General features: G+C 33.0%; 1 protein-coding gene across 4 annotated transcripts in view; it reads right to left on the minus strand.

The window, feature by feature from the left end:
* The window catches only part of LOC147073402 (homeotic protein antennapedia-like), a 563,252-nt gene that overhangs the window by 50,282 nt on the left and 488,312 nt on the right, over positions 1-24,658 (minus strand). For all 4 annotated transcript variants that reach the window (XM_085945488.1, XM_085945489.1, XM_085945487.1 and 1 more), the window contains one exon: positions 9,120-10,123. In XM_085945488.1, the coding sequence (XP_085801614.1) occupies positions 9,120-9,900 (781 nt within the window). In that variant the 5' untranslated portion in view covers positions 9,901-10,123. The remainder of the gene's footprint in view (positions 1-9,119; positions 10,124-24,658) is intronic.

The following is a 24,658-nucleotide window of genomic DNA, read 5'->3' on the forward strand; positions in this document are numbered from 1 at the left end:
CCGGTTATATCAATAAATATTTAGATATTATAACTAGGTATCAATATAAAAAACAAATTATTTGTTATATATTTTTAGTTTTGTGTTAAAATATTAATAATTTGACATACCTACTATACCTACGTATGAAGTATCTAATCATAATGAATTTATCAAAACTAAATAATAAGATAGTAAAGAGTAACCGAGTAGATACCTACTTACATAGATACGGACTTTTTGTGTGTAGTACACATTTACTTTTTGTGTGTATGTACACAGTAATTACTATTCATTATTCATCTATCGTAAATTTGCTTATAATAATAATGGCATTTGCACAATCGAGTGAAGATGGAATGTTTAACCCTATTTTAGATTAATGTTTATTGAAGCCGCAGACTCAAATATGCGCCTAGTCATATTTTCTTTTTAGAAACATAGGCTTTTAGTGGTTTGAATGATAATAATATATTGGCTATGTGGTAGAACCTATCTACTTACCTACGTAAATATTAGATTTAAAATAAGTATTCACTTTACAACATTTTGATGATAATTAAATATCATTATGTCAATTATTATCAGTTAATTTATAATTATGAGACAAATTTTAAAACGTTAGTTTATTCAGTAAATAGATACATGCAACCTAAAATAGGTATTTTAAATGACGACCACATATTCTATATAATTAAGTATGTGACAGCGACTGTAGAAAAGTGACTCAATCTAAAAAATACTAATAAAACGAAATGGGGTAGACATCTACGTACACATTGACTAATAACTAAACTAGGTAACAAAGTACCTGCATCATATAATGAATTTAATCAACAAAATGCATTTATAATTTCAACTCACGACATAAGTACCTAACGGCTATAAATATTCGTCTGATGAAAACATGCTGTCGGCGATGACATGGATTTAATTATTTTTTGCTGTTGTAATAAATCAGCTGAGCGTAGAATCACTTTGATCTCAAAATCATTTACAAAATTTACTGATACGTTATACTGATAGATAATGAACAGTAGGTATATGTAATTCCTACTACATATTATATACTTAGGTACAACCTTTTTTATTATACCTTGACGTACAGGTTTTTTTTATTAAAAATAGTGAGCCCAGTGGCGGCTTGTGAAACAAATGGGAGCACCCCAGTACAAAGTGATTCTGTAGCCCAAATTGTCAAAAAAAAAAAACGGTTCACCTAGAAGATATAGCCAAAATCCACAAAAAGATGCCAAATGAAAGTTATTAGGTACCACAAGAAAGAGGTATCTGCACTAAGAATTGAGAGTAAAAGAGTACCTACTGTCTGCGGTGAATTAACATACCTAAGTCGATATTCTTGGTCATATTTGAGAGGTGATAGCTTACTTCTCCATGGGATCCTGGGGGTTGAAATCGATGACAGAAAACGCACTTATTAATGATAAATGTGATTGGGCCTGAATGAGTTAATATTTGCAGATCCTGTTCCGAGAGCAGTGAATAATAAAACCTTCGCAAGAGTGGTTACTATCTATGTTTGGGACGAATGGCCTAACATAAGTTATGCGATTAATGATTTGCCAATTCGATTATAATTGATAATAGTTTAGTATTATTATACACAAACCGGATTTCGCCACCTGGGATTTGACTTTCGTCATCTTCGTGCACTATGTTTATCTGAAACTCTACAATATCAGCTTTGTATATATTGGCGTGACCCGAGATGCTCAAATATATTCATATGTGGTAGGTAGGTATCAGTGGCGAAGGGTGGAGGTAGGCTGTTAAGATTCTACATAAGTAGTGCACACTAAACTTTGTCAGTCATACGATATTGTTTTCATTGATATAAGAATATAATTTGCAGATGGTGCTGGTTAGTTTTTAAAATTCAGTTAAACCCTGCCTAATCCAAATCATAGTAGTTTATAGGTATGGTGTTGGTAATTTTTTTTAAATTCATTAATCTCTGCCTAAACCATACCACAATCGATAAAAATATCCTTATATCTATAAAACATCTAAAATTATGTTTGGTTTAATGACATAATTAAGATATTAGATAAACGAATTTTAATAACTAACACACACTATCTATATATCACTGTAGTAATAGTTCAATGAAAACAAATACGTTTGATTGACAGTATTTAGTGTGCACTATTTATGCCGAATTTTAACAACCTACCTCCACCTTTCGCCACTGGTAAATATCTAACACAAAACTTTATCAACCAAAATTCATTTCAATTTTCACAAAATATACTCTCGTACGTATGTATTATTTATTAAATTAATATCCAATCAATCAATTCCATACCTAACACGTTTATGATTCATACTTAAATATGTATCAAATGCCATTCGTTTTTAAAGATATCAAATATTGTGGCATTAGTAGACCTAGTTATAAAACCACAATTTATTTTGTGCACATCAACATATTATTACACATACCTAGAATAAAAAATAAAATGTTTGTTTGTTGACTTACGACTAATTCGTTTTTGATTACATTCATTATAATAATATGTAATCACAATTATTATAATAATTGTTATTGACATGCAATTTTCACAAAAAAATATACTTAATACATTCATAGTTAAGTGGCACTCATTACAGGGATGTATTACATAATGTCCATAGCATTATTAGTTATTAAACAAAAAACTTGCCTTTAAACACTGGAAAAAAAATAATAAAGTGTTTAATGGTAGATATGTACGTAGGTACATATCTATGTACGAACCAATCAAAAATCAATCAGAGCTATGCAACTTCATTGAAAGTATATTTATTAAGTAAAGACATATAATATTATGATGTCATTAAAATATTACTATTCAAATACTATACCTACCTTACACCTATTGAATTAGGTACCCATACTAAATGTTTTTTTGACGTCTGGTTCTTAATTAAAATTATGTTTGTATCAAACCATTATTTATCAAAGAATTACATATATGTTTTTAGGTACCTACTTATATGTAATTTTAATGTAATTTCATTTCATTAATTGAAAATAAAAATGTGTTTATCGTGAAATCTTTCTTATTTGTATACCTAATAGAGTTTTGGTGTTTGACTATAATACAAAACGTATGTCTGTTATTTCATCATCATGATCATGATCGATCGGGGTCGATCCATTAGTGGATGAAAGCCTCCCTCAGCTCCCTCCACCCGTTTTGATTCCCAGTTCTTCACGGCCACGTACATCAACCGAACTTTATGAGTTCGTATATCCAGTGACCTTTGGGGCGTCCCTGTGGCATTTAGTGTCCCTTGGGTAAAACTGCATGATGGCATTTGTCCAGCGGTTGTCCACTCACCGAGCGACATATCGAGCCCATTGCTGTTTCATCTGCTTAGCGACCTCTATCACACCGCGAACTTTTGACTGTTTTTTTTATATATTGATTTATTTTGTGATCTTTCCGCGTTATGCCTAATAAGCACCTTTTTATGCCACGTTGCGCTACTCGTCTCTTATTTACTTAATTTTAACATTGATTATGTAATAAAAAACATATATGGGCCACATGATAAAATAATGATGTCATAAATGGGTCGCGAGTTACAGATTGACTTTATATGATTAATTAGATAATATTATATTATGTCTCCACACACAAGTTCATATTATATTGGTAGATAGATTAATTATGATATGAAAAAGTCATTCATTAAATAGGTATATCCATAATCTATTTAAAATTAACAAGTCAGTGAAGTACCTAATCATATATTTTAATCTGAATTAAAGATTATAATTTATCTTAACGGTAATAAGGTCAAAACAAAACGTAAATGATTTGTATTTTTAAACTAGTTACATTTATAACGTAACATGATATATTATTATTTATTCCAAGTTGGCTGACCGGTTTCAAACTTATGGCAATATTGGTTAGCAAACAGCTTACTGTTAGAAAAAAGTCAATTATTTTAGGTGAAATTATTATAAATCCGTATAGGTAGTCAATACAAGACCGGTCACGTTTATCTGATTGGAAAATGATTTACACGCAAATATAAATCGTGCTGAACATAATTAACTGTCTTATCTATCTATGAAAGTGAAAAAAAAAGCTTTCCGTATTATAAAATCTCATTGGAAACAATGCGAAATTTATTTTAATTTTCAGCTTGTATAGAGTGGATAAAGAATCCGTTTCTGACAGCCCGTGTTGGCGTACAAAATAAATTAAATTAGCAGAGTTTCAAACCGCGGCTCTTGCCATCTGTGGTACAATGAAAACATTATTAAACTTTTTATGACGTTCATTCAAAATAAAATTGGAACGACATAATTTTTATACTCACAATACTGATATTTTATTCTCCTCTTATGTTTAGCAAAGATTATTATTTTAGATATAAATAAAAAGTGTTTCAAGTTAATATTTTAATTATCTAAACATCGATTTTTTTAAATTAATTGAAAAAATATGAATTAAGTATTTAAAAATCTATCGAAACAGAAAAAACTCCGTCCATAAAACTTATAAAACTTTATATAAATTATTATATATCAAAAACTTACAAATTAAATAATTGTAATCTGTAAATCTTAGAATTTAAAAAAATCCTTTTAGATACTTATTAATACTTTTAGTACCTATAATTAAATTTATTAATTAAAATACGTGTGCCTAAATTGTATAAAATTGCATCTTTCGTATTGAGTCACTACATGTTCTAAGTACCACTACAACACTCTCCCTAAAGTATGTAGTTTTACCCGATCACCACAGATATTGGAAGAAGTAGACTATTTTATTATATCCAATGCATGTGAAAGTTTATATCGCAATATTATCGCCCGTAACCATAATACACCCTCCCTTACTTCAGTAACAACCCCTTCGTAAAGCCGCGCGGAGAGTACCACTTGTTGATTCGAAATTTATGGCGGCAAACGTCGGTCGTAAGTGCCCACGTACACTTGATCGTTGGCACAAGAATCCCAAATAAAATATGGCCTAGGTATATTATTTAGGTCTAAAACCGTGATAATATGGTTGTTTACCACTGCGTTTTATTACTGTCGTGGTAGTTTTAATGTAATTACCCTATTAACGTATTATAAAGTAAACGTGTATAATACATTATAGGTATATTATTATGTTTCCTAATTCTTTCGCAATTTATTTTTTATTAAGAACGGTTGTTTCTATTATTTTAAGCTAAAAGATGGAATCGTCAAATTTGCCGCGTGGAAGAATTTCCGCTTAAGCCGTGGGTTGCGGATTTAAATCCTGCATCTGGCGATTTCACGATGTGAAATATTATGTCATGTTGTTTTTTTTCATTATGTAGTATTTCGATTCAGAATATAACTTGCAATAAATACCTAGCTTCCATTAAATTAGAAATCATTAAAACCTACTATTATGACGACCAAAATACACATTAAATTTGATTGTTAAAAAAATGGATACAGTTCGGTTATGAGGGATACAGCGGAAAACACATTTTGAAAATACTCGATATACTGGATGATTTGTTAGTTTGGATTAGTTTAGGTTAGGTTTGGTTAGATTACCCTAACAAATAATTCAGTATATCGGCTATTTTCAAAATATGTTTTCCGCTGTATTCCTCATAACCGAACTGTACCAAAAAATGTATTAAAATAAACACAAAACACTAGCGTTATAACTATACTATACCTATTGTTTCCATCACATTATGTTTTAATTCAAAATGTAATTAGTACACTGAATTTAGATCATAAACGTATTTATTTGATTATTATACCTACACATCGAGATAAGAAACAGATAATGAAGTATGTGTATGTTTATATCTAAACTATATTATAAAACACCATTATATTATGTAAAAATGCAATAAAAATATCACCATAACTATTAATATAATTAATTAGGTATTAAAATGCTAAATTTATTTTTATAAAACTGTTATTTAAGTTAAAGTACACAGTTTCACCGATCACGTCAAATACTCGCAGAAAACTAAACTTTGCATAAAAGCTAGAAACACTTCTCCTTGTCTGTAAAACCAATTTTAAATTCGCAAAATACAATTGTAAATAATATTGTCACTTAAATTTATGATAGCAAGCTATCCTGAAATAGACAACAATATTTAAAGTGCAGAAGTTCGAGGTACAAAACAATACTTTGGTAATATAATAGGCAATTCATACAATGTAATAATATGTAAGGAACCCCAAACAGAAGGTGAATTCTTTTGTGAGAATATTTTTGGTGACAAAAGCGTGCTCTACATTTTTGCATACATGTCACTCACTTTCACTAGATACAATTAGTTTTTATTGCTTTTTGGGACCCGGAAGACAGCAATTGTGTATTGTCTGATGATGCACTTTTTTAATTACCTACATAAAAGCTTGTCAAATATTTTTGAAATATGTTTATAATTCTCGTGTTTAGTATTTTATATAATGCTATGTTGAATTAATTATATTATATTATATAATAATTCTAACATTTTTTTTACATAAGTAGGTACCAGGAGCTTGTGGTTTTAAATCAAGTTACTTTTTGATGAAAATGGTTTTGGCTTTTTTGGCCAACGTTCCGTTGCGAATCAACTTAGTTAAATAAAATAGCTTTTTTAAGTTCTCTCAACAAAAAAAATCTCACTGGGAAATATAAAATATTCCGTTCAGAATCAAAATCGAAGGCTTTTTTAGCGTTTACGTCTCGATTTTTTTACTATTTCGATTGCGATCGACAGTTTTCTTCTTCCGTTTCAATATTTACCATTTTTAATTTTTCTAGTAGGTAATAATTTCTCGAATTCTCGAGAGAATCTCATTGTCGATTTCTCGAGAAATAAGTATTCTCAAAATTTCGGAAAATTCATTTATTGAGATTCGAGATTGACCTTTCCTTATTTTTAGAGAATTCTCGAGACGAGATCTTATATTATCTAATCGACATAATACTATCAAACTTTCTCAAGGCTCATTAAATTAGGTAGGTACCTAGTAGCAATGTCGTAAAACACCACTGTAGGTATGCATAGTGCATGTACGTATTTTATCAAAAATATGGGATTAATTTTATTTATTGATTGCGCCCTGAATTTAAAATCATATTATACTTATTAATTGAAATACGACATTGCTACGAATCTTGATAGAGCATAGGGAGGGCCGTCATATCGAAAGAAAGTATCGATTCTAAAATAGCGAAGTATCCAGGGGCTCGCCAAGCGGGGATGTTAGGGGTGCAAAACACCCGGGCGGAAGGATTTAAGGGGCTGCAATTCCCACGAACCAGTCACCAGAAAATTAACTCAGTCATAAAGGTACAATATTTCAAGAAAAAACAATTTGTCTCATGAGCTTGTTTAATTGATAGTAGGTAGGTATATTGTCTTCCATGCCATTAAAATTTATGTTATAAGTTTGAGCTTCCGTGGTCCATAGTTACGTCATATCGATCGTTTAAAATCGTTTTGCATTATAATTCAGAATTTTATATAATTTAATAAGTATGTAGGTATGTATGTCATCATTTTTGCTATTATCTAATATTTTGATGACAATAAAATATTTTTTTAATTTGTGGGGGTGTTAATTTTGGGCTGGCTTTGTGGTAGTTTTCGTCTTGAATCCTTTAAAATTATAGTATTTTGGTAAATTTGGCGTAAAATTATAGTATTTTACATTTTTCGCGTAATTAAAATTATAGTATTGTACTATAATCACTGGCTGGCACCCATGTGGCAAACACCCTTGACGCGCCCCTAGAAGAATCGGTCAAAAGGTATTGATAATTTTATTGTCTTGCAAGTATTCATTCAATAAGTAATTATAACAGCTTTTGTACTATCGAAAACGGGAAAATAAGATGATATAAAATTATAAACAAACAAGGTCCATAACCTAATTATTATAAAATTTGAACGAATTCGTATTTAACGCACAAATATATTAAAAATATTTTGCAGCCATTGCTTAACCGGCTTAACGTAATAAAAGTTTTATTTTTCAAAATACATATTAAAATTTTAATTTAGGCAAATGTATAAATAGTACAATGTATAGATAACAATGTGTAGATAGTATTTGGTACCTAACTATACATAGCGTAGGGCCTTGACATATTTTTTCAAGCCGATTTGCTAAAAGTGTCGTAAAGAAGTTGAAAATGAAAAGAAACCTTCACTTTTATGATGTCAGGTTAAGCAACCCAAAACCACCTGGAATTTGCATAAAAGATTTAAGCTCCTGTAATAATTCTTTTGTTTGATCACAGGTAAACCACGTTGTGCATTTCATAAAATCGCATTTCAATAATTGTGGTAGGTACCGAAACTATTGACTTCCATTTCTATCGTATAGGCTTTGAATAGTTTTATACAAACTAAAACCATTGAAATTGTCTGTCGTAAATAATTTGTGTTACTTGCTTTATTCATTGAAAATGTTTCTCAGTATATTTATTTATTGTATTTGATATTTCTGCATGTTTCTTAGAAGATACAAAAAAATGTGCATCACTTTGCATGTTAAAAATTATTTCGTTTGTTTTATTTTGAGTTTGGACGTTTCTGAATATTTTTTTTTCGTAGTTGCAACTAATATAAATAATATTACAAGGAAAACTGTTATGTTTCTGCATAGTGTTACATTAATTTTCTAAAGTACCTATAACGTTACTAGAGTATACTACGCTTCATAACTTTGCACTCCGGCTCTAAAATGAAAATGATGAAATATATTCTAAAAATATTTTTTTTGACATTGGTATATTATATATAAATTTATTTATTACTACATTTATATTATTAGTACAAATGAATATCATTTGATCTAATTTTATGCGAGGTAATCAGGCAAAGAGGCGTAGATATCAGTGTAGTAAAAAGAGCAAAAAAGTGCAAAGTTATAAAACATATACATACTCTACTTGAAGTGGTTACTACATAACCGATTGACTGATAAACAGGTTGTTTATATTTTTATAGCTATCATTCGGTATCTAGATGACGATAATAAACTGTCATTTTGACATTTTGTGTAGATGGTTTTCTTTTAAATTTTAATGTAACATGGAATCTGTTTTAGCCTGAGAACAAACACTAAATCCGTTCTGTGGTTTTAAGCTATGTATTGGATAACTCACCAAATTGACTTCTCATCCAGGGGTAAAGCGGGCTGGGCAGGGAGGCGGCGGCCGCAGGGGGTGCGGGCGCCTGATGCAGGGGCGCCTGATGCAGTGGCATCTGAGTCTGCTGCTGCGGACTCAGCTCTTCGACGCCCCCGTACATCATGTGCTGCTGGTGTTGCATCTGATGCGGAGGGGGCACCCCGCCCATGTGGTGACCCTGATGACCCTGGTGCCCTTGATGGCCGGGATGGCCCTGGTGACCGGGATGACCTTGGTGGCCGGGGTGCCCTTGGTGCTGTTGACCTTGGTGCGCCAGGTGATGGTTACCCATGGAAGCCTGTTGGCTCTGATCCAAGGGTGGGCTTCCGGACAACACTCCCCCGTGCGCCGCCGCTGCAGCCTGAAGCTTGCAGCTAGCGTACACGACGGGAGCTTGGTGTCCGTTGGGAGGTCCGTATGCGTCAGCCTTCTGGCCCATATGGCCCATCTGACTCGGACTGTCGGGTCGGTATCCCCCATTCTGGTCCATCTGCTGGTTGTAGTAAGGAGCGTTTCTTATATCCATTCTGTCGTAGGGTGGAAACCGAGGATACGGAACGCCTTGGCCCGGTTGGGAGGGTGGTCCGTAGTGGTGGGGGGCCGCTGGTCGCAGCGCGGCAGGATCGCAGGCTCCTTCGGGGATCTCGCCCCCCGTCTGCGCGACCCCCCCGTACTGCTGCGCGTGCTCGTGCCGCATGTCCGGGATGTACGAGTTCGCGAAGTACGAGGACATGCTGTCGCAATTGTTCGCGCTCATGCTGGCGCCGGCTTATTTGACACAGGTAAACGAAAGCCCGAGCGGCATCAAAACCGCTGTCCTTGTGGAACGCCACTCACTCGCGAGAACGACACTTGCACTAATTTGTGATGTCCGATTCCTATGCGAATGGCATCAAACTAAATATTGCTCTCAAAACAAACTAATTCACTCACTGGCACTATAGCTTCACTAATACGATGAACTGGGGTTGATTGTATTCCTGAAACAAGAGAGAAACATAATATTAGTATAAATATTATGACAACATTATTTAAATAAATAGGTATATATGAACATATCTACACATATCTACACATACATGCATGTTTCCATGTCTCATGAGATGATGTGTGAAGTAAACTATTAATTCAAGTCATTCACATCACATTGTGTGTTTTTGCTGTCACATGAAAAATTGAAATTCCAAGCAGATTCCAATTCGTTTAACAAGTACCTAACTAGAATACCTGGCTACGGTTGTTTTTTCACGACATTTAAAACACATTTTTTTATTAACAATTAATTACATAAAAAAGCATCAAGCCAATTTATTATTGGTTGAACGACACAATATATTGTCGTGAAAATAAACCAAGTGGTTTATAACTCGCTATTAATTACTATTGTTTTACTCTTTAGAGAGGGCCTAAGAAGACCTTCACTATCATGATACTCAATGAGAATTACGTTTCATCGGCAAAGCGGGAGTAATTTTACTTGGCAGTCTATATTGACAAAATACTAATTAAAATCTATTTTATACAACTGGATTCTTAATTAAATATTACATAATATGTAAGTATGTACATATTAGTGCAAATGGGACACGACATCTCAATCAAACCAATACACGCACAACTTTAGTAAACATACCAATTGAATATAAATTAGTGGCGTACAATTTCGCTGGATATGACATTGCCATTGTAAACACTGTAACTAGATCAGTATAATGTATATATACCTATATAGAAATGAGAGAAAACAATATTCAGTAGTAACCAGAATGAGTGACAACTGAAAACTGACATGACATGTGTTTCATTCTAGGAGGCATGTTTGGTATGACAAGGACTCTGGCTGTCATATTGTATGAAATATTTCAAACAGGACACCCGCGTAAACGTCATTCTATTTATTCATACAACCTGACCGATGACTTGTAAAGTTTCTTAGAGTATAAAACGATACTTATCCTTTTCTTGCGCGCTTATTGTTAACCTGTGTGAAGGAGAGAGTGTTGTTTATTTTTGTGGCAATTAAAAGCACGTGGTCATGACATTTTGTCGCGAGATTTTCCCCACAAATGTGACAGTTGATGAAGCGTGGATCCATGAAGGAAGATTTGGCGAAATAAACTTGAACGTACGTTAATAATAACGTTTAAATAAACGTATTAAAAAATTATAAGATATTCATATAAATGGGCAATCAATCTAATTATCAGTATCTCTATCTATCTACTGCATGGCCCCCACAAGGGGAGGCTGACAGGGCTCTAGCCTGGGGGCCCGGCCTCAGGAGGTGCCCGGCGAGGCAAGACGACTAGATAAGTGAGATAAACACATCAAAAATTTGCTTTAACGGTAAAAAAAATCGCCTGCGGTGCTATTTTCCTTCAATAATATTATTTTAAGTTATATGGTTGTACAATACAATTGTTAATTGTGTATCAATACTCGACATCTCCATAATTTAAATAGATGTATTCAAATATACAATAACACACTAAACATACACATTAATTTTACCGCGTACACCATTTGGAAAACGCTACTGTAGAGCGTCATACTGCCTTTATCCATAGCGATAGGTAGGGGGGCCCGCAAAAGATCCTAGCCTGCGGGCCCGCTTCATGATGTGGGGCCCATAATCTACTGTATCGCTGTCACTAATGGAGAATCATAAAACCCTATCGCAGTTTCATTTATTGTAGGTCAGTTGTTAGTCCGTTTGTAAAACATAGGTATAAGTCATATGACCAATGAAATTAAATATGCTGATCGTACGAATGACCCAAATACCTACTATGATAAGTAGTAGGTAAGTATTTTATTAATTTATGGATAAAAAAACATTGTTTTTCCAACGTAAAACATTGATTTCCCGATTTGGGTATTGATGTTCTCCAGCATCAGTTTACATCCATGTCTGTACAGAACCATTGCCCTCCAATTTTGGATTCACAAGGTCTTCAAAATTAACTCGATACTATCCTACAGTCAGAAATAGTACTGTTATTAAAAATATTTAGCATTATATAATACGAGGGTGGGTCAATAAGTCCTTAGAAAAGCCGACAAGTGGCGCGACTAGTACTGTAAGCGGTTTGTTTTCATGCAGCGGCACTACCGATTCAGTATGCTGCGAAGTTTCAATCAGATTGGTCGGGTTGTTGTGTGTTTTTCGTACATTTAAAAAAAAAATTGCTTGTGGGAAATGGAAAAATGGAAAATGGAGAAAATTGAGTTTAGAGCTGTTATTAAACATTTTAATATAAAAGGGTTAACAGCAAAGGAAATAAAAAATGAGTTGGATTTAGTTCACGGCATATCTGCTCCTTCACTTGCAACTATTTATAACTGGTTAAATGAATTTAAACGTGGTCGTACATCAACAAAGGATGAACCACGCTCAGGACGTCCTGTAGAGGTGACTACACCAGAAATGATCAATAAAATCCACGATATGGTGTTAAGTGACCGAAGATTAAAGTTGAGTGAGATAATTGAGGTTACAGGGATCTCAAAAGGTAGCGTCATTTCTATTTTACATGACAAATTGGGCATGAAAAATATTTCTGCAAGATGGGTGCCGCGTTTGCTCACAGTCGACAATAAACGCAATAGGGTGGTGGCCTCTAAAGCCCTGTTGTCACTCATGCAACGCAATCCGGATGAATTTTTTCGTCGCTTTGTGACTGTAGATGAAACATGGATACACCACTATACTCCCGAGACGAAAGAACAGTCAAAGCAGTGGATTGCGAAGACAAACCATGTCCAAAGAAGGCGAAAACCGTAAAATCAGCTGGTAAGGTTATGGTTACTGTACTTTGGGATGCACGTGAAATTATTTTCGTTGACTATTTGGAAAAAGGAAAAACAATAACAGGGGATTATTATGCATCTTTATTGGACCAGCTAAAAAACGAAATTGAAGAAAAATGGCCTCATTTCAACAGGAAAAAAATCCTCTTTCATCAGGACAATGCCCGTGTTCACACATGTTTACGATCAATGGCTAAAATTGAAGAATTGAAGTTCGAATTGGTCGACCACCCACCGTATTCGCCAGATTTAGCCCCCAGTGACTTTTTCCTTTTCCCAAACTTAAAAAAATGGCTAAGTGGACAACGTTTTTTTTCAAATGAAGAAGTCATCGATCGGACAAATGCTTATTTTGAGGACCTTCCGAAAACTTATTTTTCTGACGGTTTAAAAAAAATTGAGAAACGTCTAACCAAGTGTATTGAGCTCCAAGGAGATTATGTTGAGAAATAAAAAAAAATACAAAAATAAAAACTGTTTTAATGCTTTTTTCTAAGGAATTATTGACCCACCCTCGTATATTAGTTAATATTAATTGCAACTAAATAAACCAAATATATATATATATATTATGTAAATTGACTAAATCTAATTTATTTAGTATTTTTCTGATTGTTTTCAACCTATTCTTATTAGAACTGTATAAGAAGACTGTGAAGTTTTAATTAAATCAAATCAAAATATTTCCATGTATTAAATCTAAGTAATATTATTATGTTGCCTAGGTTACGGGCAGATATATGACATACATTCAAAGATATTCCTCATTAAAAATATTTCCATAAATTAGGAATATTTGTAAGAGAAACTGTTTGGTATATCAAGTGGGCGTAGGGTTCAAAGTGTTTGGTAAACCAAAAGCAGGGATTTTTTTCTGCCAAGTGATGCGTTTATCTTTTTTTAATAAGCCAGTCTCCTCAGAAGATTTCCGCTTCATTAGCGGAAATAATGAGTGCCTCTCGCTTTCGATTGGTTGATGCAACTTTGGAGAACACACGTGGAGTTTGTATTATAGTTTATGATAAATAAGAACAAACTACAAATATAACATTCAACTTTGACTTGACAAATTTCCCTGGAATTTTAGTTAATTTGTGATTCTCATTAAAATGAGAATATCATGTATATCGTGCGATCAACAGCGATTAAATGAATACACAAGAACTGAAAGGAGTGGAATTAGCTTTAGAAGTTTTCCATTATTTGGCTGTGAATCGACCCCGGTTAATGATTAAAAAAATCATTCGAATATACTGACAGAAGAAGTTTAATACCTACTTGCTAACTCACATAATATTTAATGGAATTATGTAAATATCTAATGAATTTAATGAACAGTATATTATATAAACTTACAATTTAATTAGCAGTAGGTAGTAGATTACCAATAATTCTATTACTACTAGGTGTATGTTTAAGTAAGTACTCATCCATACAAGTAGTTATATAGTGCAGTCAGTAATATCTAAGTAGGTAGGTATCTATTGCTATATATTATATTATTGTAATAAAAAGCTAAGTATTCCACAATACATATAGCATATAAAGATATAAATATTAGTACAGTGAACATGTAGTTATACAAATCTGAATATCAAGGATCTACAGACTCGTATTTGTAGAATATGTTATTTTCAAATACAACAGCGGCAGAATAATGGAAAATCAGAAAGAATACGCGATTTACGGCTGATAAATCTTTATCAGTGATTTAACAAAAAGCACATCCTCGGCCTTAAAAGTCGTTGTTGATAGGAGAAAATCAAAATAATGATAGCCAACATTCGAATAGATTTAGAGAACAGTATCTAGGTACGTTAGGTTAAGACTGAAATCAATACGATTTATTTGACAATGATTTCTTACCTCTAAATAACGTGTAAGTATATTATATACACTGTAGGAGCTATGTACTTTTATGTTTATCAAACATGATAATGAACGAAAATATATATTTTTTTAATACACATGACAAAGCAACACAGCCTAATTCCAAACAAAACACGAGACTGAATAAGATAGCTAAATTTATATACACATTTTTCTGTAAAATTTAATTTATTAGGAAACCTGTTTCTCTATTATGATTTTATTGAGGTCAGAGGAATTCTTCGTATTTGTTTAGTTGACATATTAAATTAAGGGTATTAAAGAAAATACTCGTGTGGACTTCAAGATTTTGTGTCTGCCATGCCCTAAATCAATTGAATTGGAGCAAAACATTTCGTTATGTCTACATACCCAAATAATTTTAAATACACAACGAAATAAACACTTACACAGTTTTCAATATATTATTGTACGACGTATCTTTACTACTTATATAATTCTGTATGTTCTACCTATGTACGTACTAAACTGTAAATAGTCTAAATTTACATATTTTATCTTTCATATATTCTACGTACCCATAACAGCATATTAAAGAAATTATATAATTGTTACTGAGATCGGTCGTTAATGAATGATAAAACAAGTGAAACAGTGAATAGGTAAGGAACGAAATCTGAAGAAACAATGTAGTCGCTGTTTTGGGTACTATTATAGAAGTATCTAGGAGACTGGTGAATATATTTTATATATGCTGTTCAAGAAGGTGGAATTTGGAGGTCAAGGTATAATGAGGAGCTATACACACTTTATGGGGGCTATAAGATCACCTAGCTTAATATGGAAATGCAGAGACTACGCTGGATCGGCCACGTGCATAGAATGCCGGAGGATATACCGGCGAGGCGAGCTATGTACGCAACCCCTGTTGGCAAGAGAAGACCTGGACGGCCGAAACTAAGATAGTTGGACTGTGCCACGGGAGATTTAAAAATGCTAGGTCAAAGCAATTGGAGAGTGTCGGGGCTGGGTCGTCCAGTATGGAGAAAGTTTTTGAAGGAGCCCAAGACCCATCAAGGGTTGTAGTGCCATAAGTGATGATGATTAAGGGAAACCTGGGATATAAAAAAATATAGATAATATAGTACTTAAATCATTTTAATGTACATCCTTTATCACTGTTATTTTTTTATTTAACTGTTTTATTGTTCTTATTGTGAATCTAAATATTAACCCCCTATAATTCTCTATGCAATCTATGGTTTTAATAAACTTTATCTAAGTTAAATTCAAATGTAATTATACCTACAAATAAAAATGTTTTATCATCCGGATTTTAATAATATTGTGTCATATTTTATTAGTTTTGAGTTAATCGAGATTCAAGATTGAACCTAAATGTGTGAATTGTTAGATAGTATATATACTACACGCATAATTATTAATTGTGGCAATTAAAAAAAGATTTTTACTTACAGCAAGTTAGAAATGCACTAATGATTTGTCAATGGCTTTGGTAATATTTAAAGATGATGGTGTAATATTTAACTGAAACAACTGTCAACATTTTATTGTAATTCAAAATGTAATTATCTACTTAATTACTTATACAAAAAAAATATTTTACCAGGTAACTAAATGCGAATGTGCTATTTACATGTGTTTAGTTTTAATTAAAAACTTATCCAAGCTGAGACGAGAGTCGTATTAAAATAAAAGGAAACGATATTTCTATTGTTAATCTGGTTTAAAAAAACTTAATTTATTATACCTTCTCAAAAATCGTTAAAACTAATGAGAATTTAACAATGTAATAACTAATGTTAAAAATGATAATATTATAATGTTAGTAGAAGTGGTATGTATGCCCAGAAGCATTTTAAGAAGGTCTAAGCACCACGTGTTTAATACGCATTATAAATGGAGTGTAATTTTTTATAGCGCTGATTCTTTCATTTGTTGGTTGAACACAAAGACCGCCGCGCTCTGCCGGCAATATGGAGCATTACTCAATTTCGTTTTTGGCGGGAAAATTATCTACCACTAACGGAAGAATGTTTCACCGGCGTTGGAGGATCGTCGGTCATAGTCCGCTAAAAATTTATACAGTCAAATATAACAAAACCAAGTAGCTAACCTATATACTTACATATTATAAAAGCAAAACAAGTAAGTAGTTAATCTCCTCCTTTACCATTTTAATCACCACGTTACTAAAATTTTCTTTAAATTGATATTAAGTATAATAGACAAAATTCATATACTTATAATAATGTGAATAATCATTTTGTTGAAACGTAGTTATCACATTTCCTCTCAAATTAAAAAAATAGAAAAAGAGAATTTTTAAATTTAATTGAAAATAAACGTTTTAACTTTGTAGGCACATTCTCATTACGTACCTATCATTTCTTCTTTTTCTTTCGACCATGTCCGATCCTAATAGGATCATATGGGCCTCCTCAGAGTAGAGGTTTGTATTAACAGATTTTGGTTTTTATAAGAAATGGATGTCAGCCACTTGCTCAACCTATTAGGTCCATACCCTGACAGACACAAATTGAAAAACAATATGTGTACTTGCCAGACCCAGGATTCAAACCTGGGACCCACGGCGTTATAGTTCAACGCTTAAGCTGCGCGACCACCGTGGGTGTCATCACCTATCATAGATTTTTACAATTTTTTAAATGTTATTATATCAACTATGGTTAGTTGGAGGCTGAGATGCTCAACATTTATTTTGTAGAGTTAGTAAGTAGCTGTTTTTATTTTAATATTCTATCTTTGTTTTATTGGCGACTTTATGTTTACAATTTTATACCCATCAGAACGATTTAAAAAAAACTGTAAAACAGAATTTAAGACGGTATTAACTTATAATAAAATACATACCAGGCTACTTTTTAGACATTACATTCCACCTAATATATATACATACCTATTTATTTAAATAAATAATTATTTACTATTCGATGTTATTTGTATCGGGTTTGTGAAAAACAAAGTAGGTACTCGTAACTACACAACATGTTCTTTTAGAGACTTATAATAAATTTGAACAGACCAATCCACACGAAAGATGTGTCTGTGTGTGCTCCACAATATGAAACATTACTCAATTTCGAATTTGGAAGCGCGGGAACATTAACGGAAATGATTAATCTCACCCCACAGACGCCATACATTTTTTTGCCTACTAAGAAAGACTACACAACTACTTGCTTATATATCAAACATATAGAAATACTTTTCATACAAAAGGAAATATTTCATGACTCGCTGTGTGATTATGAATCACATTGACAATAATTATCAAAACATTCATAATTAGTATTTTCAAATAAAATTGTGAGTATTCTTCACATAAGTAGATAGGTACTTAAATTTTCTAAAGAAATATAAAACTTAAGATGATTGAAATTCACTTGGTGGAATTGAATTAAATCAAGTGCAATGCATTATTATCGAATATAGAAAAGTCTATTATGTACTATTAGCTATAAAAATACAAGCCAGTTAGTTATGTAGGCACATGATAATCGCAGCCTTGTCATTGGAGGCGATGTTTTCTCGTTAAAATAAGTACCTAATAACGTCATCGAAGAAAGAAATCGTCGTATCTTCATCGCTAACTAGCCTTATTTTTAATCTCCAAAAGCTTCCAAATCAAAACAGTTGTCTACAAAAGTTTCTAGCTTCAATTATAAGTATTAACTTAGTTAATAAAAAAAATCATCCTTTATGGTGTCATCAAATAAATTAACCGCACGATAGATAGCATCATGAAACATCTGATTCGTTCTGCGACGGGGTATTATAAAGGCCGCAGAGTTACGACTGTTACGAATGATATTGGTGGGAATATGATAATTAATATTTTCCAGTATAGACAGATTGTAAATGAACCCACGAAGTAAAATGATTTTTTTTAAAAGAGCAATCACTCTTCGGGTGAACAGGGATTGCATTGATAGCATAACCAGAAGAAAACGAGACGGAAATTTATTTTTATTATCATTAGATATCATAAGGAAAGAATCCTTATGTCCTTACGTAGAGAAATCTAAGAAATCTATTGTGGACTCGATCCATCAACTTAATTGTTTGGACCTGCGAGGACTCCAAATAATGCTGGCATATTTTATAATACTAAACATAAATGATACGTATAATATATAGCACTAGGACATTTTTGAATGATTTATTGGCGACGCCTATCTTTCGTCATCACCATCCTTAATAACGAAGCAAAGGATATTATGTATACAAATATATAGCATGAAAATATGTCGCGAAAATAACTAATTAAGTATGTACAGATTTGAATTAATATATACCAATGTTGACAGCGAAGCAGCCGCAGAAATATTTTTATTAAATCACTGAAATGTCTGCAGGGTTGTTTATAAATAGGCATCGCTTTTCCCGGTTCAAAGCACGCGCCCATCTACCCCGTCGTGGGGCAACATTCACGGCTCCATTGTCGGCCATGTAAATGCTTTACTATTGTTTACGGTACGTCCAGAATTTTCCGCCCCCGGTCTCCCGGTTCGGGATTTGGCGGGCGTTATGCTTGTGGGCGACAGGTCCAATGGGGGCGAAATCTAGGGGGTGAGTTTTGAGAGCAGTGAGGTAACTGGATAATCGACGATTTTGATAAAAACAATTATTCAATTAATGTTTTAGTGAATATTTAACAACACACGTATTACCTATGTATTATTATATCTATCAAGGGTGCAAACGTCTTAAGGGTAAAATGTAGAACTACAAACTTATTTTTGTACATACTTACTATATAATACCGACCCTAACTTTTGTCATTTACGCTACATAAAGTAGGTACTATAAAATTGCTTCCATAATGCTGGTTTTATAATAATAATATATCTGTGTATTTTTTGCCATCCTTATTTATTTATTTATTGACATGATCAATAAAAATTCTCTTATAAATTCTTTAACTGAACCGTGAATAAAGCTGTACCTAACTTACAAAAAAAAAATATGAAAAATTCTTGTATTCTTCAATCCTGTGAAACTTCTTTATCAGTAAGATTATTTTCTGAACTACCTTTTGCTATCGTTAAGCAGATCTAACCTAACTGGTAAATTAGGTACTAAATTGCTGAGGAGATTATTTCATAAGTAGGACTTTTGTTCATTATCTATGTAATAATCCTAATTAGGTATGCCAGATCATGATAATGGTTATACCTAAGTAATCATTTTTTAAATTATTTTTTATACTTACCTAGGCTATATGACGAAATATTCATTTTGGTGCATGCTATAGATAAATCATTCTACAGTGGTACCATAGGCGATTCGCGAGTGTATTGAATTGCTTGCGACAATGCCTGTTTCAATGCTAGCAAACAATACCACTACCTACAACTGCAAGCCGCGTTTGCCATACCCATGGTGCCACTGTAGAATGATTTACCTATACCAGTTTTGCCAACTGTCTTTGACAAAAACATGTGAGACGGTGTACGAAAACAAACTATTTGGCAGGAAAAAAATGCTTGATTTTGTGAAAATAAAATTGCAAGTAAATTTACTTATTCTACCAAGAACGAAATCAATACCTTTCCTTTCGCATATCGAAAAAAGTAATTATTTATACCCACATGTAAAAACCACACATTTTAACAGAAATTTATTTCAAACATGACAACAAATGAATACATACGTTGTTTCAACGGAGTTCAAGTTTCGTTTCATGTCATTTCGATAATCTTCAAACTGATGTCATATACCTAAACACACATTTAATTATTATGATACCATTTCACTATAAGGCCACGAATGCTCATATTGTTTCAGGTGTTAAATTATGTTGTTTTATTTGTCATGCTACTAAAATATGTACCGACCTACATGCATTAAGTAGATATCTGATTGTCAAAAATGTCATGCACATGAAAATAAAAACTAAATATCTAGCGTATTTTCAGCACGCCATGTAAAGCTATTGGAGGCATCAAAAAATGCCAATAAAAACGCCACAAGCCAGATCTGTTTTTTGCAAGCTAGGTGCCTATCGAAAAATGCTAGACCTGACAAGAAAACACTAAATTGGCAACGCTCAGAAACTATTTTATTATAAAAATTTTCGATTTCCGATTATATGATCTTTCTGCAAAGGTCTGTCCTAATTCATTCAGGGTTGTTCAATTAGACTAGTTTCAGGCTAAATTAGAATTTTATATACATTAATGTACGTGTGTATTTATGAGTAAGTAGTTATGAATAATAAATTTTAATAATACAAACAAATTCATTCCTGTCTCAAGTGATTTTACTGTATGTAGTGTCTACTGAAAACCTTCATCCACTCCACTGTGTAAGAGTGAGATCCCCTGTTATCATGTCACCATGGGGAGCCAACTTTTTAATTTAATCAACCAAGTTTTGCAGCGGCGCATTTTTAACATTACCCCGCGCCGGAATTTCGCGCCGACCTCCCCTTTGCCTCCCGGAGGACCTCAAAATGTTTTTGTTTGACCCTCTGGGTAGGCTGTTGTTTGCGCGTTATTAAATCATCCGAGGCATTAGACCTTTTCGGGGATGAATGGTTGTGATGATCGCCTGGGCTTGTCACGGAAATGATTTTAGTTTTGCAAGTTTTCCCATGTCGCTTTTCAGGTATATGGAAAAATATTGCTTTTTAATTATAAAAGGGTTTAATTATTCTGTTAAAATACTGCTTTAACAACTAACTTTACAGAGAGTGAGATAATTGTTTAAATAAAGTTTTCGTGTTAATAAGGGCACTGCCCTCAAAAGTTTAACTACGATTTAAAGAGAAAGTTCCGAGGTACATAATGATTTAAAAGCACGCTGATTATATTTTATGTATAATTTATGATTTTGGTTTTTATATTTACGTATCTACTTATTTTTTACTTATTTGGATTTTTCCTCAGTAGTTTGTCCTAATGTAACAAAACTAATGAGAAAGATAAAAAGTTTATGAAATTTCATAGAAAAATTAATTAATAGATTAATATCTACTATTAGGTGAGTAAATGACGGAATATTGTCAATGCAAAAAGAATACAAAGACTGTTATAAAATATATTTAGAATAATAAAATTTAAATAATGTCGCTCTTGTATTTAGATAGGTACCGACTTAAATTAATACTGCCAATGTCATTAGTATCTTTACTTGGTTGCATTTCTTATGATTTTCTGCAGGTGACAAATTCGTTATAAACCCCATAAAAAAAACTTCGCTGTCTTTGGAACAATAAGTATTATTGCAAAATTAACTATCATGGAGCATGTCGTGTATGTCATTCATGGCCCCCACAAAGAGGGGCTGACAGGGTTCTAGCCTGGGGCCCCGGCGTGGCGAGTCGACCAGATAAGTGATATAAAAACAGATCAAAAATTCTATCTAACAGTAAAAAAAGTCGCCTGTAGCGCTATTTTTCTTCAGCAATGTTATTATTTAAAATTATGTGGTTGTATGATACAATTTTTAATTGTGTATCGATACTCGACATCTTCATAATTCAAATGGATGTATTAATATATACAACAACAAAAAAAAAACTAAATATACACATTAATTTTACCGCGTACGCTATTTGGAAAACGTTACTGTCGAGCATCACAATGTCTTTATCTTTAGCAATAGGTAGGGGGGCCGCCGAAGATCCTAGCCTGGGGGCCCGCTTCAGGATGTAGGGGCCATGATATCATTATTGAACGTATCATCTATCTTAGATCCTCTAAGTAGGGTAACGTTACAATTATTAGGTATTTAATAATATTCTAAATTTGCACCTAAGCAAGCTAGCATGGATTATTTAGTTATGCATACCTCTAATATCTCAGTCCATTGACTAGCATATTATTACACGTACTACCAATCAAAACGTTCTCATCAGCCAATATATCACCAGAGAGGACTACATCTACTGACACCGACATAGTAGATGGTGAACCAGTGCTGGAAATGTTAGCTGGAATGCCTTTGTCGTGGCCAACTATTCAAAGATCAACATGCTCAAACACTGGATTTGATACCTTCTATTACAGGCGTAAGTATGTGTTTGATTGTGTGTTCTAAAAAGCTATGTATCTTTTATAGTTAAGTATTTAATTGTTATGTAGTTAGGTAGGTAGGTACATAAGTAGGTATAGCAAAAGCCCTTACATTGCATACAATTTGGCAATAATTAATAGTCTTCTGAAAATTCAATGCGGATAAGAGTGGAAGAAGCTAAAGGAAACTATCATCCAGTATTGGTTAACCCTGGTTGATTATAATGATATATGAATAGCGAAAAAACTCGCGGCTATATATGGATTTGATTTCTCAAGAATAGGTTCGATTGATTGTCCGTACCAAGATCATCTGAATAACTAGGTACCTACCCACTAACTGAGTTTTAAATACTTAAATTAATACATATGTATATAATAATTATTATTACCAATTATTGTTATATTTTCTTTAAACGTTTCTGTATGCACCTCTGCATAATAATAGTATTTACATACAGTCATGAATCATGATGGCCAAGAAATCGAAGGTATATAATTTTCACCACTTGCATATTTTGTAAATTTGTCATAACGAAGTTAGACTACCTATTTAGGTGAGTGCCTAGATACTTAAGCTTTACTAAATTAATAAGAAAACATAAGAAATTTATATTATCTAGATATACCCTCAAGATAAACGTACCTAGATAATATAATGTATTCCCCAATCGGTTTCCGCTCCTCCCCAAACTTTCGTGTCACCGTCCCCCCACCCGGCCATCTTGCCGCCGTTTATAGGCGTTTAATTAACATTGCAGTGATAGCAGCTAATTGTTATATCGCCCGGCAACTGATTTATTGATGCATTAATCTGCGCGCACCTTTGTAATTGGTGCGGCGTGGATAGCAATGCGGCTCGCGTGCCGCAATCCTGTAAACAATTGGCACGGGAGCGGACAATGTGTCCAGCGAATCGGTATGTCAGCCTATTCCAGCTCAGATTCTTACTTCAATTCCAATTATAATTGTCGTGTATATCTCGATGTTATTATGTATTTATAAATAGATAGGTACGGATATTTGTATTAATTAAAAAGTGAAATAATAAGGTACAAAAAATGTCACAGACAAACATAAAGATTAACTAAAAGACTGTTCTAGAACTCAATTTTTAGTATAAGTATGTAGCAGTGGCGAAGGATGGAAGCAGGCTTTTAAGATCCGACATAAATAGTGCACATCAAACTTTGACAGTCATACTTATATGTTTTCATTGAATTAAGAATAAAAATTGCAGATGGTGCTAGTTACTTTTTAAAAGTCAATGAAACCCTGCCTAAATCAAACGTGTAACACCGTTGGTTGGAAGGTCTGCTACTTGAGAGCGTGGTGAAATAGGTACCTAAGTATTATTCTGAAAACGAATTGCTACCTATGTTAAAATCAAGGTTCATTGAACAAAAACTACCACTTGTAATACCGTGATCTGAATAAGGTATATAAAATCTATCTGCGCCCCGACTTCAACCCCAAAGCACTGATTTAAAATTGTTGATATGCAAACGGGACTTTCCCAAAAATCAACCCCAAGAGAGCACCCTGCAGTGGCGTCGCGGCCATTTCTGTTTGGAGGGGGTAAAGGACACGACTATGCTGTCTATAAGATAGGTCAGTGGTGCCCATTGAGTGATTCAGTATTAATGTTAATTAATCTATTCTTATGAAAATAAGAAACAAGTCGTACTGTAAAATGATTCAAAGCACATGGTAAAATAATTAATATATTTAATGTTAAGCCATTATCAATATCATGTGGTTAGATACAGTCTGAATGTTTATTATGTATAAAATCTTAACATTTCACTGAAG

This window comes from Rhyacophila brunnea, unplaced genomic scaffold, assembly GCF_057557595.1.
Source record: "Rhyacophila brunnea isolate RB1 unplaced genomic scaffold, BYU_Rbru_1.0 scaffold_18, whole genome shotgun sequence".
Lineage (NCBI taxonomy): Eukaryota > Metazoa > Arthropoda > Insecta > Trichoptera > Rhyacophilidae > Rhyacophila > Rhyacophila brunnea.